The sequence below is a fragment of the Peromyscus californicus genome, unplaced genomic scaffold (genome assembly GCF_007827085.1).
Source record: "Peromyscus californicus insignis strain IS unplaced genomic scaffold, ASM782708v3 Scaffold_5__1_contigs__length_169319896, whole genome shotgun sequence".
Lineage (NCBI taxonomy): Eukaryota > Metazoa > Chordata > Mammalia > Rodentia > Cricetidae > Peromyscus > Peromyscus californicus.
Window position 1 is genome coordinate 102675621 of NW_026294573.1, and position 17913 is coordinate 102693533.

General features: G+C 39.3%; 1 protein-coding gene across 2 annotated transcripts in view; it reads right to left on the reverse strand.

The window, feature by feature from the left end:
• Nucleotides 1–17913, reverse strand: part of Zcchc7 (zinc finger CCHC-type containing 7) — a 192357-nt gene that overhangs the window by 29843 nt on the left and 144601 nt on the right. For both annotated transcript variants that reach the window (XM_052718355.1, XM_052718356.1), the window contains exons 3-5: nucleotides 12624–12667; nucleotides 11145–11270; nucleotides 10145–10315 (exon numbers count right to left, since the gene is read on the reverse strand). In XM_052718355.1, coding sequence (XP_052574315.1) covers nucleotides 10145–10315; nucleotides 11145–11270; nucleotides 12624–12667 — 341 coding nt within the window. The remainder of the gene's footprint in view (nucleotides 1–10144; nucleotides 10316–11144; nucleotides 11271–12623; nucleotides 12668–17913) is intronic.

Genomic DNA, 17913 nt, shown 5'->3' on the forward strand with positions numbered 1-17913 from the left:
CTTGCCTGACCTTGGGTGCAATCCCATTCTCAGCCTCCTGAATTCTGGGATTCCATGTACATGCCACCATGGCCAGAACCTGCATTTCTTCTTTTTTTTAATTATTTTTTTTTACATTTATTTATTTCATGTGCATGAGTGTTTTGAGAGCATGCATGTATGTACACTATATTCATAGCTGGTGCCCGATGACTCCTTGGAGCTGCAGTTACAGAGGGTTATGAGTCATCGTGTCGGTGCTGGGAATTGATTTCAGGTTTTCTGCAAAAACAAGTGCTCTTAACCACTGTACTCTCTCTGCATTCCCGCTATTTCTTTCTAACACAACCGTTTACATTTATTTACTATCTGTGCACATGTATGCATGCATGTGGACATCAGAGGACAACTTGTTGAGGTTGGTTTTGCCCTTCTTCCATGTAGCTTCTGGGGATCAAACTCAAGCCATAAGGCTTGGTGGCAAGTGCCCTTACTTGTTAAGCCATCTCACCAGCCTAGACCCTCCATGTTTTAAATACTGGCATTCCTATACTTGAACAGCAACAAAAACTTAGGGTGATGGTATCCCTTCAATCTTAACTGTCATGAACTCTCTGACAGTGCCCAATGAACAGTGAATTTGACATTTATTATTTATATTTACATATATAAAATATAAACAGCATCTTAAGCGACAAAACCTATTTTTTTAATTAGAAATAACATTATTTCTATTCATGATCATGTTCTATCATTCAGTTCTAGTTATGCAAATATCATAGAATTCTTCTGTGGAAATTTCCTTTTTCTTAAGATTCCCCTAGTGTCCAGGGTATGTCCCATACTTTTCGTCCAGAGTTGTGCTATCTGACGCCGTCACCACTGTCATGTAAAACCCATCTTAAACACGTCACACAGGGACAGGGAGACGGCTCAGCTGGTGGAGTGCTTGCTGTGTAAGCACGAAGGCCTGAGTTCGGATCCCAGTACCCCCCTGGAACCGCTGTGAGAAGCAGGGCGAGGTGGTCCACGCTTGTAATCCCAGTGTTGGAGAGGCAGAGACAAGAGGAGCTTTGCAGCCTGCTGGCCTGCCGGTCTAGCCAAATCAGGAAGCCCTAGGGAGAAGTGGCTGAAGAAGACACTTGACACTGACACACACACACACACACACACACACACACACACACACGCACGCACGCACGCACGCACGCACACACGCACGCACGCACACATGAAAGTACTGAACATTCATTGGAAACACAGAAAATACAGGCAACCAAAAGTAAATTAACTATAGTTATATCACTTGAGAACTACTGCAAGTATTTAATCCTAATATTTTTCTACTCACAAGCAATAAATGATTGAAAAGCAATTTGGTAAAAAAAAAATATCATTTGGTACAATTCCAATAAAAAATATGTGTAAATCTGAATAAGCAACATGTACATATAGAAAATCTTAAAAATTCTTATAACAGAAACCAAAGAAGCCCAGAATAAGTAGTAAGACATACAGTATTTATGGGTTAGAATAGTCAATATAGTAGAGTTAATAGTCCCTACTGTCGGCCGGACGTGGTGGCGCACGCCTTTAATCCCAGCACTAGGGAGGCAAGGTAGGCGGATCTCTGGGAGTTTGAGGCCAGCCTGGGCTACCGAGTGAGTTCCAGGATAGGCACCAACACTACACAGAGAAACCCTGTCTTGAAAAACAACAAACAAACAAACAAAAACAAAAACAAAAAAACCCCAGTCCCTACTGTCTGTCATCAATAGATTGAGCTCAATAATCAAAATCCCCCCAGGATTTATCACAGGTAAACAAGCTAACTTTATAATCATTTGGAAAGAGAAAGGAAATAGAATTAGAGAAAAAAAAAAATAAAGTTTTCAGAAAACATATTTACTACCTGGATTTAAGACTGTGGGGCCAAAGTAATCAAGTTAGGTACTAGTATTGTGGGAAATTATAAATCAGTACCACAGAATAAAGTCTAGGAATCAATTCACATAAGTGTGGTCATGTAATCTTTAACAAACATGCAAAGTATGGACTTCAAAGAAAGGTGAAAATGAACTCATACCTACGTAAAGACCAACTTAAAATGGACCCACAATCAGAATATGAAACATTAAACTGTAAAATGTATGAAAGAAGACACAGGACAAAATTTTTATGGGCTGAAGTTGGGTAAAGAGTTCTTAGAAATGGCACCAAAAACATAAGCCATAAAAGGAAAGACTGGTAAGTTGTACTTCAAATTTACAAATGTGTCAGTCAAAGAACAACCTGGAGAGTAAAAAGATAAGCTGTTGATTGGGAAAAATACTTATGAATCATATAGGCAATAAGAGTTATACCTAAAATAATAATGAGATAATAAGTACCACAATTAAAAGTGGGAAGGGATCTAGACACTTTGTCAATGAAAACATAAGGATAAAAATGAACACACAAAAGAGTATTCAGCAGTGCTAGTCACTAAGCAGACACAAACCAAAACACAACAAGAGCAGGACTGCACATTTGTTAGAATGGCTAAAAACACTCAACAGCAGTAAATGCTGGTTACTGCCTATACTATTCCCAAAGTACTTATGACTTACAGTGTTTATAAGGAATAGAATAGTGCCCATTACACCTTGACTATATAAGATAGAGTGAATACAAGTCATTATAAAATAGGAAATAAAGAACAAGAGAAATTACAACGTATCTATGATTCTTGACAAAATACCACCACCTAGCCTGGGCCAACGGCTTACCATTGAGCTGTATTAGCAATCCTAATTGGCATATTTTACTAGGAGATAGGTTCTCACTAAGTTGCCCAGACTGGCCTTGAACTCGGTGATCCTTCTGCTTCAGCCTCCTGAGTAGCTGGGATTACAGGCAATCTGACATTTTCACAGGAGTCCAGTCAGCTCTTACACAGCCTTGATAGACTAAGGTTGGCTGTCTGAAAGCCTTAGGCTGTTACTCTGTAACTCTGTAATGCAATGCTGAGAGCGGTTCCCTTTAAATTCCTCTGTCTGGGTGTGAATTTCTCTATGATCTGTTTTAACAAGATTTTCTAAAGTTTTTATCTTGGCACTCAAATTAGCCAACTTTTTAAGTAATAAAACAGAAATGATCAAACAAATAATATTTATAATTGACATTATATAAATCCCATCTACATTCATTATCCTCTCATTTCCTTGTTCCATTTTCAGACTGTCAATTGTATTATCAAACAGAGACCAAATTCCCTCCATTGTACAAATGTTTCCCATTTTTAAATGTGGGGGAAAAATTCTTTTTTTAACTAATTTCTCCCTTTAAGAAATCCCAATTGTCTCACCAAATCTGCTGACAATGACGAGTCAGACGTGAAGCTGACTGCTTGTGCACAGAACAGTAGAAGCCCGAGTGGGTTTCAAGGCAGCTACCTAGTATGGTAGCCGACCAAGATGGGGATCCAGGGAGAGAAGAAGCCAAAGAGCCACCCATCTGCATGAGGGAACACCAGAAAGCAGGTACCTCCTATAGTTTTTGGAGCCCCAAAACTTATGGAGTTTGCTGCAGAGAGGCTGCAACAAAAACTTACCCAGAGGGTTAGGGTCTCCGCCTCACATGGGGGGGAGACTCTGGCCGTGTACAGCTCGGGCCTGAGCTGGGGCCTGTAAGGCCACAGGCAAGCAGCTTTTTCATGAATTCATGCCCCACAAGTTGGATGTCAGATGTTGTTAGAATCTTAGATGGTCTTTTAATAAAAAACCCAGAGCCAGATATCAGAGTGAAAGCTGAAAGATCAGAGAAGCAGAACAGCCAGCCACTAGTTCTTACCTCTACGAAATCCTCAGCCTAAAGAGAGTGAGTTCCTGTTTCCTCACGCCTTCTATACCTTTCTCTGCCCTGCCATATTACTCTCTGGGATTAAAGGTGTGTGTGCTTCCCAAGCAAAGGCATGAGATCTCAAGTGCTGGGATTAAAGGGGTGTGCTACCACTGCCTGACCTCTATGTCTAATCTAGTGGCTGGCTCTGTCCTCTGATCCTCTGATCAGGCAAGTTTATTAGGGTACACAATATATCACCACAGTGGACTTTGTAGATGACAATGGTTCTGAGTGTGAACTCTACAGATGATAATGGTACTGGAGAATGGATTGTTGACTCTATAGGTGACAATGGTGTGTTGCACTGACAAAAGGTTGGATACAATTGCATGTTTAAATGAATTAATTAGTATATAATTGTACGGTTTGCAAGTGATTTATAGAATCCAGTTCAGAAGCTGTCTGGAATCAATGAAGTTTAGGAGAGTTGACCTTAGTTTGCAGTATTTAGTATGTTTGTAACCTTACAGGGCTTTAATGGGGGTTTCTCTTCCTTAATCACAACTCAATTGTAGCAGAGTTTGTCCTTATTCCTGGTATCAATCTGCTTTGTCACAGTCTCGCTTAAGAATAAGTCCATTTCTTTTTTTTTTTTTTTTTTTTTTTGGTTTTTCGAGACAGGGTTTCTCTGTGTAGCTTTGCGCCTTTTCCTGGAACTCACTTGGTAGCCCAGGCTGGCCTCGAACTCACAGAGATCCGCCTGGCTCTGCCTCCCGAGTGCTGGGATTAAAGGCGTGCGCCACCACTGCCCGACTGAATAAGTCCATTTCTAAGTACCACATAATTCTTAACGAAACTGAAGGCTCTTGCAAAGACAATCTCCCTTCTTTCTGAGAAAAAGAACTGCCTCTATTCTCTACTAGTGTATTCTTAGTTTCAACAAAGAAATCCTGCCCTTAAGCTGTTAGGCTCACTACTAGGGCCAAGTGCTAGACCCTAAGGCATGTGCTATAGAACAGCTTGAGAGGGCAGGGAGTTCTTCAGGTTAGAGATGTTGAGAAAGAAAATCATTTAACAGAATTTCAAAACAAGGCTGAATTTTCCTTCAAACTTTAAATGTGTAAAGGTACATAGCTTCAATTTAAAATGTAGAACATGTACATGCAATCACAGAAAGTTCAGATATTCATTTATTAGGTGGCTTGGGAACAGTTCCAATGAATGGCTAATTCTTGAATTAGGATTTATTCTCTTAACAATGAAAATATAAGCAATTTTCACTAAAATATTATGAGGACAGAAGTCGAGCTGGGGAGATGGCTTAGTGGGTAACGATGCTAGCTGCACAAGCCTATGGACCCAAATTCAATCCCTGAGCCTAGATAAAAAATTGGCTGCAATGACATGGGCCTGCAATCTGAGCACTGCTATGCTAGTTAGTTTTTTGTCAACCTGACATTTGCTCAGGTCATCTCGAAAGAGGAGATCTCAACTGAGAAAATGCCTCCAAGTTGGTTTTGGTCAGTGTTTTGTCACAGCAACACAGAATCAAAGTACGGCAACTTCTGTGGCAAGACAGGAGGGGGAAACAGGAGAACCCCCCTGAAACTCTGGGGTCAGCTAGCCTGCAGTATGCAGAGTAGCAGCAGCAGCACGAGAGACCTGCCTCAACAGGTGGAAGGAGAGAAGTGACTCCCCAAAGTTGTCCTTTGACCTCCACTCACACATCATGGCACATGTGCTAATAATACTAAGAACACAGTGAAGAGGTCTACTTAACTTCCTTGTTGGTATCCTGGCCTCCCAACGAAATCAGCACTTATAAGTTCATTTAATGATTACCTGTCATTAAGCAAATCAATCCATCCCAGTCATGCCTCTTAGCTTCACTATTACGCTTAGATTAACAAATGTAAAAAACACTGGAGATAAAAGTATATCTAGCCTAAGTCTCATTTTCTTCTTTGCTTCCCAGACTGGTGTGATGCTCATCAAGAGGACTACACACTTATTTAAAATCAACCAATCAATTATAATATGTAATTCTGGAATATTTTAGATGATTTAAATTATTTTATTACATTTATTTATTTATTGTGAGTGTGTGGGTGTGCCCATGCCACCACGAGAGTGGTGTGTGTGTAAGTCATAAGATTTTCAAAAATTGGTCCTCTCCTTCTACCATATAGGAGCAGGGGATTGAACTCAGGTTGCCAGGCTTGGTGACAAGCACTTTTACTCATGGACCCACGTCATCAGTTCAGGGATGATTTTATTTTCAGAATAAGCTCTTTCCTTCCTTAGCATTTGGGTTCTTATATATCCAAATTGTTTTGTGGCAACAACAATGACGACTAAAACAAGGGGAAAAAATCCAGGGAGGGAGAAGTTCCTATAGTCTCATTTCCTGAACCCTTGCCAGGTTAGTACATTGTAAGTTGTTTTTATTTTCTATCATTTTGTGATCATCATTAAGTCAGTCTTAATGTCAGTAGTTTGTCTTATTTTCAAGTAAATTAACAGGAAAATTAGTTTTTCCTTGATCATTTGAATTGTAAAAGGCTCCCTGAAATTAATCTCATCTTTTCTTGAATTTGTTCTTTTAAGCCATTCAAGTTGACATAATATATATATTTCACCACAAGCTCACTTGTTAAGATTCTTCCTTATAGAACTTGGCAGTTGGTAGGCCCAAACTAAAGGATTACAAAATTACTTCAGCATTTACTTAAAACACATATATTTAGGAGAAGTAGTTGGTAACAAAGTAAATGTTTAAAAACAACAACACAAATCTAAAGTTGATTTCTAAAAATCCTGGGAAAGAAAGGAAAAGGGACTGCCTTTGCTTTGGAAATGTCACTTAAGTTTGGGTATGCTGTAAGAACGCTGGCTTCTGTAAAGTCTATTGAAATGATTTTAAACAGTACTAGGAAAATTACTAGGTCAACTTTGTTACCACTCAAGCTGAGAATGTCCCAGCTTATGTGCAAGGTTTGATAATTCTCTGACTCATTTAATTGGAGTTAGGATCTGTCATCCCTAACTCATTCATTAATTCATTATTCAAAATTCCACTAAGCTCCAACAGGGCAGAACTGTCCTAGACACTAGAGTTACTATGACGAACACTCTGAAAACTGACATTGCAGCTTATGTTCAAAGTAGAGGACAGAGAAGTGAATTCAGTATTAGATGTAAGTGTTATGGAGAAGAAATAGGAAAAGAGGGCAAGGAGTTGAAAGTGTAGACATGTGCTGTTTTAACCAGGGTGGACAAAAGGAGACATTTGGGTAGATGTAATAAAGATGAGGAAGTAAGCTCTTGTGGGTAACTAGTGGAAAAGGCACAGATGGTGGGTACAGAGAAAAGTTTATTTGGTCTTTCGAGGAAATCATCTAAATAAAGTAAGCAACAGGGATTACTACAGGAAACCAGCAGTCAAGAAGTCAAGGGCATACATGGCCCATGTGCAGACGGAATGAGCCTGAGCTCTGACTCAGAGAGATACAAAGTTATACGTGAGAATTTTAGATTGAATTAATCTGGGCATGTTTAAAAAGGATTACTCCAAGATAGGATTGGTGGCACACGCCTATAATCCCAGCATTTAGGAGGCAGAAGGCTATGCTGGTATACATAGCCAGCTGCCTACCTTGTGAGACCCTCCCCCGCAAACCCCAAAGAGCAAAAAATAAGCAAACAAAAATATTCTAGCTGCCTACTGAAAACAGGAAGCAAATGGGCAAAGTGGGAACTGTTTACAATACTACAGAGTTGATATTCATAGATTATGCCAGGATAGTAACAAGTACGCTGAGAGTGGTCGAGATTCCAGACTATGCTGTCAACTGTCCATCTACACTGGTGCTAAAGAACGCAGACTGTGACATAACACTGTAGCCCTTTAAGACTGGAATTGACGGAGCAGAAAAAAAAAGTTCAGAATGGCTAAAGTTTCTCAAATACAATTTTGTATCTCTCTCTCTGAGTCTACATAGTGAGACCCTATCTCAAAAAACCAAAAGATAGGCTGGACATTAGTAATCTCAGCATTCAGGAAGCTGAGGTAGGAGGATTGGGAGTTTCAGGCCAGCCTGAAATGCACAACAGGACTCGGATTTAAGTTACTGAGAAGAGGACAGTCTCTGGCAGTTTCGGGATGACCTTTTCACATTCCATATTCTTGTCATTTGGAGGGCAATATAACCAATGGTGCAGGTTGACCTAGACCCTGGAGCATATCTCTATCCTTCACATTGTAAAACTCAAATTCTACTTAAGTGGTTTTTGCACTGCTGATAACTAATGAAGTATTTAAAATACATGAAGAGACTGATCATGACTCATCAGTTTCTTATGAATTTTCTTTGCATTTATGTATCTGGTTCTGGCAAAACAGATGTTCAAGTATGGCCATAGGAAGAGAAAGTTAAACTTTGTTGATCTATTTAAATTTTTAAAAATATTCATTTATTCAGTGTGCATGTGTGTGAGTGCATGCTATGGAATGGAGATCAGAGAACAACCTGTGAGAGTCTGTTCTCTTTTTCTATCATGTGGTTTCTGGGGATCCAACTTAGGTGATCAGGTTTGGTGGGCAAGTGTTTTTAACCACTGACCCATTTTGTAGGTCCCTACTTGATTTTTTTAACTTGTAAAATGTTAAAGTATCAATAAGGTTTAAGATGTCTTCTGGGAAACAGCGAAAAGTGTACTAGCAGGTGGGAAGACGGTACTGGTAAGATGAGTGGAAGACAGCATCACTAGAGGCTTCTACACAGAGGGAAGTAGAAGGCTAGCAAAGAGTCCCTGCAAATGAGGACGAAGTGGATACTATCAGCTCAGAAGACTGCATGTTGGGTAGTTAACAGTAACTTGACCAACATTCAGGCGCTGGCCTGGCCTTTTGTACAAGCCTGTAACTTTAGCATTGAAAAGACAATGAGGACTGACCTAACACAACAAGGGTTGGCACCTAAGTAAGAGTGTGAAAAATGATTAACTCTTAAATACAAAATAAGAATCTATTACTCTGTAGAAATGTATGCAATTGACAGCTAAAATGACAGACCCTTAGTGACACATTCATTACAAATAAGGAGTAAATTGACTGTAGGAAGCTACACACTCCCTACCAAAGCTGAGTCCGCATTATCAGCCTTTCGGGGCTCTGGAATTGTGATTAGAACCAATCCTTTCACCCCATATACATTTACAATAGGAGGGGAGCAATGTCCACTGCATCATTCTATGTTGCAAATAACAGAAATGTCTTCTACTTTACCTATATTTTCTTATTATTAAGAAAAAATGTTTTTTGAGACAGGAAAAACTGCTGGCCTCAAAACTTGAGATCTTTGTGCCTAGGACTCTTAGGTGTTGGAATTATAGGGCACACTACAATGCCTGGGTTACTTTTTAAATATTAAACAAACAAACAAACAAACAAGAAACCAACCTAGTAAAACAAGCATATTTAAAGTCCTTGGAGGCAAGTACTTATTGTCTTAGACTAATATTATTTTACCACTAGTAAAAATCACCAACAAGAACATCAGACCAGCTCTCACATGCACATCTGCATAAAATGTGTAAGCGTATATCTATTTCCATTTAGACATACATGGATTCATACGTAAAATCTCCATGTTATATACATCTCTTTAAAATAATCTTTATTTAGTAAGTAAATAAAGACAAGACACTAGCATGGGCTTAAAGCATCTGTTGGTGTTCCCTCCTGATGGATTCTCTAGTAGGATTATACCTGAGATTTAGAGCACTGCTTTGCCCGGCAAGTGGCTAGTGGGATATGATAACCTAATTTAGGGAACAATAAACATTCTTTCAAAGCTAGGTGTGGTGGTGCACATCTTTTTGTTTTATTTTTTACTTTATGGGCATTGGTGTTTTGCCTGCATGTGTGTCTATGTGTGGGTGTTGGATCCCCAGGAACTGGAGTTACATATGGCTGTGAGCTGCCATGTGGGTGCTGGGAATTGAACCCTGGTCCCCTGGAAGGGCAGCCAGTGCTCTTAACACTGAGCCATCTCTCCAGACCTGGTAGCACACACTTTTAATTCCAGTACTTGGGAGGTAGAGACAGGTGGATCTGAGTTCAAGGCCAGCCTGATCTACAGATTGAGTTCCATGACAGCCAGGGTTACACAGAGAAACCCTCTCTCTCTCTCTCTCTCTCTCTCACACACACACACACACACACACACACACACACACACACACACACACACACACACACTCTTTCAAGTAGGTTAGCTGATGGCTATAACCGGTACACTGTTCAAAGTCTTGACAAATTAGTTACATTAAGGATACTTACATCAGCATAGTGGCCTATCATATCACATCGATCACATCGTTTTCTCCAGGAAGATCTCTCAAGACATCTGTGTGTGGAAGCCATGGGCAAAGAGCAGTCTAAGCAGAAACGGGCCGGACAGCCATACTGGAGGTGTCCTCTCTCCGAGCAGAGGCAACAAGGCCGGACTTTCTATGTGGCAGACAAACACAAACTTTCTTTAGCAAAATGTATCAGTTTCAAATGATAAAACACTGGTTATTCCTTTCCTATATAATTCCATAAAAAGTTATTTCTAACTCGAAATGCAGTGAAGGTCCAACCTTGAGCAGAATTGTAAAATCGGACACATGTCTGGACTCAGGGCTTGAACACAGCTATCAGTATGCTGCTGCCCCAAAGTCTCAGGTCTGGATATATGGCCAGCAGGCACTTACTTAGCATACCTTATCTTACAGAGGAACAGTCATAGAGTGGAAATATCTAGGAAAACAGAATGAGCATATCTGGAAACTAAGTCACAGAAGGAACAGAGAGAGGAGCAGAAGTATACCTATGAAGAACTGTTTAGGAGACGTACTAGGTAATGAGGGAATGTGTGTACAGGGCCACTACATGCTACAATATCTAAGAGCTCCAGTTCTGTGTTGTTCCAAAGGTAGATGTACTTGCTTTACATAATTTGTATTAGTACACACATATAAATCTCTAACAGTGAGAATTATCTCACAATAAAATATGCTGTTTAAAGAGGAGAAGGTTAAGAAAGAAAAGGAAATCATTTCATTCAGTCTTCTAGGCACAGAATAGGAAGTGATTTGCACACAGTCACACACCTCATAATGGGGAAGCTGAAATGGATCCAAGGGTTCCAGATGCTGCACTTACTGCTCACCCCTGTACCAGGCTTATGAGCTACCTGTAATTCAACACACTCGAACAAGAGCTGAGTCTATGTCACAGGTTTCTAGGCCTAACAGTTAGACTTTAACTACAAAGAAGCATCATGCATCTCACGTACTTGTGGTAAGGGGCAGTTTTTTGACAAATGGCCACGTTTATCACAATTTCTACATGTGACATTTTTGTTGACTGAATAGTATCGGTTGGTCCATCTTCCAGATGATCTGTTATTGCCTATCTTGGCCTAAGGGTAGGGGAAAAAAAATCAAGAATTAAAATTATTTCAGTCAGTTTAAGGAAACCTACCTATTCTTCCTCAAAACTATCAATGAGTAAGAAACATTATATTTTGGGTCCATTCCATTACTTTGGTAAGACACAAGAATTGACAGACACCTGTGTCCAACCTAGCACCTGGATGTGGACTCCACCCTGTAAAGGTGGGCACATGGATAGCTCTATTTCTTTTATACTTGCCCATGTGACTCCCTCCCACTTACTAGTCTCCACTTAGGGTTCAGGTCTAGAAGGAATACTGATAGGCTTCATTTAGTTGTTGCTAACTTCTATATCTAAACATACACCATTTATTTGTGAATGAGAGACTTGCTTGAATTTTAGCTATGAATGGTATTTTTATGATCTTGTGCCTTAAAACATTATAAAACCATGTAACTACCAAATATATCCTTCTTTTGAAAAGCACAGGGCTACCTCTATTGCCTATAAAACTAAGTATACTTTCTAAGAGTATGAGATAATATTCTTTCACTATAGTCCTGCTACATAGTGACCCAATTCTAGTTGTCTCATATTCTACTTAAATTCTACTATCTATGAAAGAACATGAGCAAAACACATCATATGAAATACCTAAAGAGGAATATGCAAATCCCAACCATGCACTTATCTTGTTTGGCAGAATTCCATCTTTAAAGCCAGGCATGGTGGTTCATGACTATAATCCCAACACTTGGGAGGCCGGGGCAGGAGGATCTCGAGTTCGAGGCCAGCCTAGGCTATGTAGGATACCCTGTCTCAAAAAAAGAAAAATACATACATAAATAAGCAAATTCCATTTTTGAAAAAGCTTCATTTTTTACCTGTTATTCTCTTGAAACTGGTTGACAATTATCTCCAATCTAGTTATATCTTAAAACGTGACATCAAGTTGAAAACAACTTTAAAAAAAATTTTTTTTAAGTATTTGCTACAATAAAGCTAATAATTGACACAAGCACCTGCCACACTCTAAATATAGCCTGACCATTTCCTTACACTGAAGAAACAGAGATTTCCGGTGTTGAGCTTAGTAGTACCAGGCCATAGGAGCTAACAGGAATCATCAAGGCATAGAGAATCAGAAACAGAAGGGTATCAAATGATTACAGTACCATCAGCTGACAAAAATCAAAGTTGAGTTAAATTTCTGGCAAGTTAAATCACACACATACTAAAACCAAACTTTCTCTTTTAAGCCATAGGGACTATGTCTTTTTTAAAAAAACTTATTACTTTTCCAAAAATTATTGTAGTAAAATAAATGGAAATCTATAGATCAAGGGACAATATTATTATTTTTAAAAAATTGATTTACCTCGATGTCTTTGTCACTGATGAACCAGTTCACATCATCTTCTCCTACAAAATAAAACCAATGTTACTCTAGTGCCTAAAATCACATACAGACACATTATGGTTCTTCAATTTGTTAGTACTCAAACCAGACCCTAAAGCTACAAATAAGAAATGCTAAATATCTTAAATTCTTACGCAAGTCTAAAGTGTTACTTTTCAGACTTATTTTATTTAAAATTGTGTGTCTGTACATGAGTGTGGGTACCCATGGAAGCCAGAAGAGGATGTCAGATCCTCTTGGATCTAGAGTTACAGGTGGTTGTGAGTTTCCTTATATGGATCCTGGGAAATGAACTCTGGTTCTCTGCAAGGGCAGCAAGTACTCTTAACTGCTGAGCCATCTCTCCATCCCTAAAATGTTATATTAATATTTTCTGTGGTGACAGGGATTGAACTCAAGGCTTTGTGCATGCTACACAAGTACTCTACCACTAGAGAGTCATGTGAACCTTTAAAAGTCAGTTTTTTTGTGTGTCTGTGTGCACCTGCACGTGTGTGTGGACATCTCTAGGGGAGAAGAGGATGTTGGGTGTTCTATTCTCCAACATGCCACCTTATTTCTATGGGACAGGGGCTCTCACTGAGCCTGGTGCTTGTTTTTTAACTAGGCTGGCAGCAAACTGTCTCTGTTTATCAAAATGTTGAGGTTACAGGCACATGGTGTTCCATCCCACTTTATACATGGGTGCTGAGGATTTGAACTCAGGTCCTAATGCCAATGCACCAAGCACTCTCACCCACCCGAGTGGTTAAAAGCACTCTTATCAGTTGTGTGGCTCTCAATAAACAGTTAACCACTCTGTGCCTCATTCATATTTTTTGCCTGTGAAATGGGGATAATAGTATTTACAGTATTTGTCCTGCCTACCTGAAATCTTCTGTAGGAATCAAATGAGACTTGCAGAAAATGCTTTGTATATCAAGCTCTATACAAATACAAAAAATAAGAAAAGGGCCTAAATATCCAACAGCAGATGCAGAAATAAATTCATCTCAATTTCTTTACCTGACTATGCAGAGCTTTAATTAGAGGGGAGGTGTCTCAATGATCCCACCATCCTTTTTAGGTTTCTACACCTCAGACACTAAGACATTGCAAAATCTTTTTGTGACCAGTCCTCAGAATCTTGTCTTGACCGTTTACACTTGGCTTTTTGTGAAGTTGGTATATAAACTCTGACCACTATCTCCATCTAAACTCTTCAACAAGTTACTTGTTAATAAGTCTGCCCAGCAGTGTGAACAGACTTCATTTTTTTTCTTCAGTTACTCTGTCCAGTGGCAGGAAACTCACATGATCTCATTTATACCTATTAACTATGTCTACTGTTTTTTCTAGGTGACTTCCACTATAGCATCAAACAGTTTAAAAATATATTTATTTGTCTATGTGCATGTTGACATCTGTGTGGAGGTCAGAGGACAAGTTGAGGGAGTTGGCTCTGTTCTTCCACCATATGGAGTCTAGGGATCATACTTGGTTCATCAAACTTGCAGGCAAACACCTTCACTTGTTACTCCATCTTGCTGGCCTCCACGGTAACATTTGTAAACACTGGATCTTGAAAACTAGTTAGTTCACTTTGTAGGTTAGGAAGTTTGCACTTCATTTACAGCATCAAAAAGAGTGACATAAAGGAGCAAAACAAGAGGCCAAATATCCAGAAACTTCTGGGTGGGGCAATGCATACAAGAGACTGAGGAAGTAGGATTGTTGCAACACAGCCTACATAAGTGAGCTTAGGCCAGCCATAGCCACACAGCAAAACCCCATCTCAAAACAAAAACAAAACCCAAACTTCCACATATCCCCACACCACTATGTGCTGGTCTAAAACTACCACTGTAAACCTGGAGGACGACGACGATGACGACGACGACGACATTTTTCTGCGTCAGCTGTTTTCTTTCCTTTGCATTGCCCTTTTACAAACTTGCAAATGCTTCCTATTCCTTTGGTCCCTCTCCGGACAAGGGAGGGACCTATGACTAATGCAGAGGCTCAGGAGGTGTCAACAAAGGATTAAAAGCCAAGTTATGATTTCCTCCTCCATCCAACCTTACTATTTTCACCTATCTCAAAAACACAAATCAAGCTTGACTTGCTTCTCTGAAAAGAATTTTGAAGAGACATGAAGTAATCTACATTTTTTCAGGCCTACCAGGGGTAAGTGTCTAGAAACATATTTTAAAATAAAATACCTGTCCTAAGAAAATCATGAGGCTGCTTTACAAAAAGGCCAATAATCCACAGGAAAGCAGAGATGCTGTGCTGCTGCTGACTTTCTTTGTGGAGTTTGGAGGCTGCACACATGTACTGAGAGTGAGAATATATTAAACAGCAGCGGCTTCATTCCTTCACCCCACCGTATAACTATTCTTTCATTCAAAAGATGCAGGTAAGTAACACGTGAACTGTCATTTTCAGAGCTGCCCGTGTATCAGCAATTGGTCATTAACATTTAATGCCCCCTTACCATCATTTGAATTATAAAACTCATCTAATTTTTTCCCTTTTTTTTTGGGGGGGGGAAGTATGTGTGCATATTTATGTGCATGTGTATGCATGCTTGTATAGAGGCCAGAACAGCTTGTGTCTTCAACAGCTCTCCACAGTTCTTTTTTGAGACTGGGTTTCCCACTGAACCAAGGGCCCACCAATTTGACTGGAGCAGCTCACCATGGAGACTCTGGATCTTCCTATCTTCATCTCCCCAGTGCAGGGATTATAGATGTGTGTTGTACCCAGGTTTCTGTGTGGGTGCTAGGGATTGAACTCAGGTCTTTATGCTTGTACAGCAAACATTCTGCTGACTAAACCACTCCCTCAACCCCACAAATCTGATTTAATTTTGTTCTTAACACGAAATACAGGCTGGGCAGAGTGGGCATGTCATTAATCCCAGCATTGGAAAGCAAAAGCAGGCAGATGTTTGTGAGTTTCAAGCCACCAAGGCTACACTGCAAGCCTCAAACAAAACAAAACAACAACAAAAATGAAATGCAGGAGTACACATACACACCCTCAACTTTCATTCTTTTCAAGACCGTTTTGGCTATTCTAGGCCCTTTAATTTTGGGCATAAATTTTAGAATAAACATGTCAATTTCTGTAAAAAGTTTGCTGGAATTTTGATTGATAATTGTGTTGAATCTACAGCACAGATCACTATAATATCAAGTCTCCTTATATATGAATATATCTCTTAGTTTACTTTAGTTTAAGTTTTCATGGAATGCTTTTCCAATCTTTGATTGTATGTTTATAAAATATAACTGACTTTTATACACTCATATTAAATTGTGTAAATCTGTTGCAATCACTTAAGTTTTAGAAGCTTGTGTTATATGCTTCTGTCAATTTTCAATATACATGTTCACATCATCTGTAAGTAAAAATCGTTTTATTTTCCTTTCTTAAAATTTGTATTCATTTGTCCACACACATCTGTATGTGGAGGTCAGAGGTCAACTTGTGAAAATTGGTTCTTTCCTTCCACCCTGTGGGCCCCAGAGGGATGTACCTCAGGTGGTATGTTAGGCTTAGCAGCAAGTGCCTCCGCTCTGGAGCGTCTTGCTTGGATTTTCCTTCTTTCTCTTGCTCCACTGCTCCCTTCCTAGAGGCTCTCCTACAAAACGATGGTGGATGGAGGTGGTACGGTAAAGCTCTGCCCAGTTCCCAGGCACAGGAAACACATCTTCTTTTACAATCAAGTAGACTGTTCTTTATGAACATTTTATAATAACCTTCTTTCTATTCCCAGTTTGTTGAGTTTTTCATATAAACAGGTGGTGAATTTTATTGAATGCCATTTATGCAATAAACTGAGATGTCCATGAGTTTTCCTATTTCTTCCTGAATGGTTACAATAATTTAGTTTCAAATGTCCTTTATTTTGGAATTAACTGGGTTAATATTTGGTATCTTGAAAAAATAAATTTTTATATATACACACACACACATATATATATATGTATATATAATTGCATTCATGAAGAACTGTAGCTTTAATGTGAAATCATCCCTAGAGGCCCATGTTTTAAACACTTAGAACCTAGCTAATAGCACTATTTTGGGAGGCTGTGGAACTTGTCAGGGTGGAGGCAGAAGTGGATCACTGTGGGCAGGCCTCTGAAGGTTACAGCTGGATCTCAGTTCAGTCTGCCCTCTCTGCTTCCTGTCTTCTGTCACATGAAGAGCCACCAGGGACAGAGCTGCTCTGCCACCATTGCACTGGGATGGACTGAAAATGATGAACCAAAATAAGTATTTCCAAGTTGATTTTTTGTTGTTGTTTTGTTTTTCGAGACAGGGTTTCTCTGTGTAGCTTTGTGCCTTTCCTGGAACTCGCTCTGTAGTCCAGGCTGGCCTCGAACTCACAAAGACCCACCTGCCTCTGCCTCCTGAGTGCTGGGATTAAAGGCATGCGCCACCACCGCCCGGCCCAAGTTGTTTTTATTAGGTACTTACGATGGAAAAGTAACTAGTCAGGGATATTGATGTATAGTTTCCTTATAGGATCTTTGTGTGGTTTTGATAGGGTATAAGACTGGACTCATGAGAATTGAGGAAAAAAAATGTGTTCAACTGTTGTTTTTCCTTCCTTAAATATGTGACAGAATTCACCAGTTATCTGTTAGGGATTTCTTTGTGGGTCTGGAATTTTACTTGTAAGGAAAGTTTTTTTTTTTTTTTTTTTTTTTTTTTGAGACAGGTTTTTTTTTTGTGTAGCTTTGTGCCTTTCCTGGAACTCACTCTGTAGCCCAGGCTGGCCTTGAACTCACAGAGATCCACCTGCCTCTGCCTCCCGGAATGCTGGGATCAAAGGAGTATGCCACCATGGCCCAGCTTGTAAGGAAAGTTTTAAAAAAGGAACTCTATTTCTTCAGTAGATATGGATCCATCCATATTTTCTATTTCTTCATGAGCCAATTTTAGTAATTTGTGATTTTTAAATAATTTTCTTATTCTTTGATTTATCTAATTTGTACTTTAGTCTACTCAATAAAAATTTCATCTACATATTGTTTTACAGTCCCATTTGTTTCTTTTTTATTTCAATTTTTATTAAAAATTTTCTTTGATAATTTCATACATGCATGTAGTATACTTAGATTACACTTAGAGAAAGTTACCCACTTTCTCATCTCCTGTCCTTTCTGACAAATCTTCCATCATGAACCTATTTCCCACATTCCTATCTTTTTGTTTTGTTGTGTGTTGGGTTTAGGACCATCTGTGTGACCAT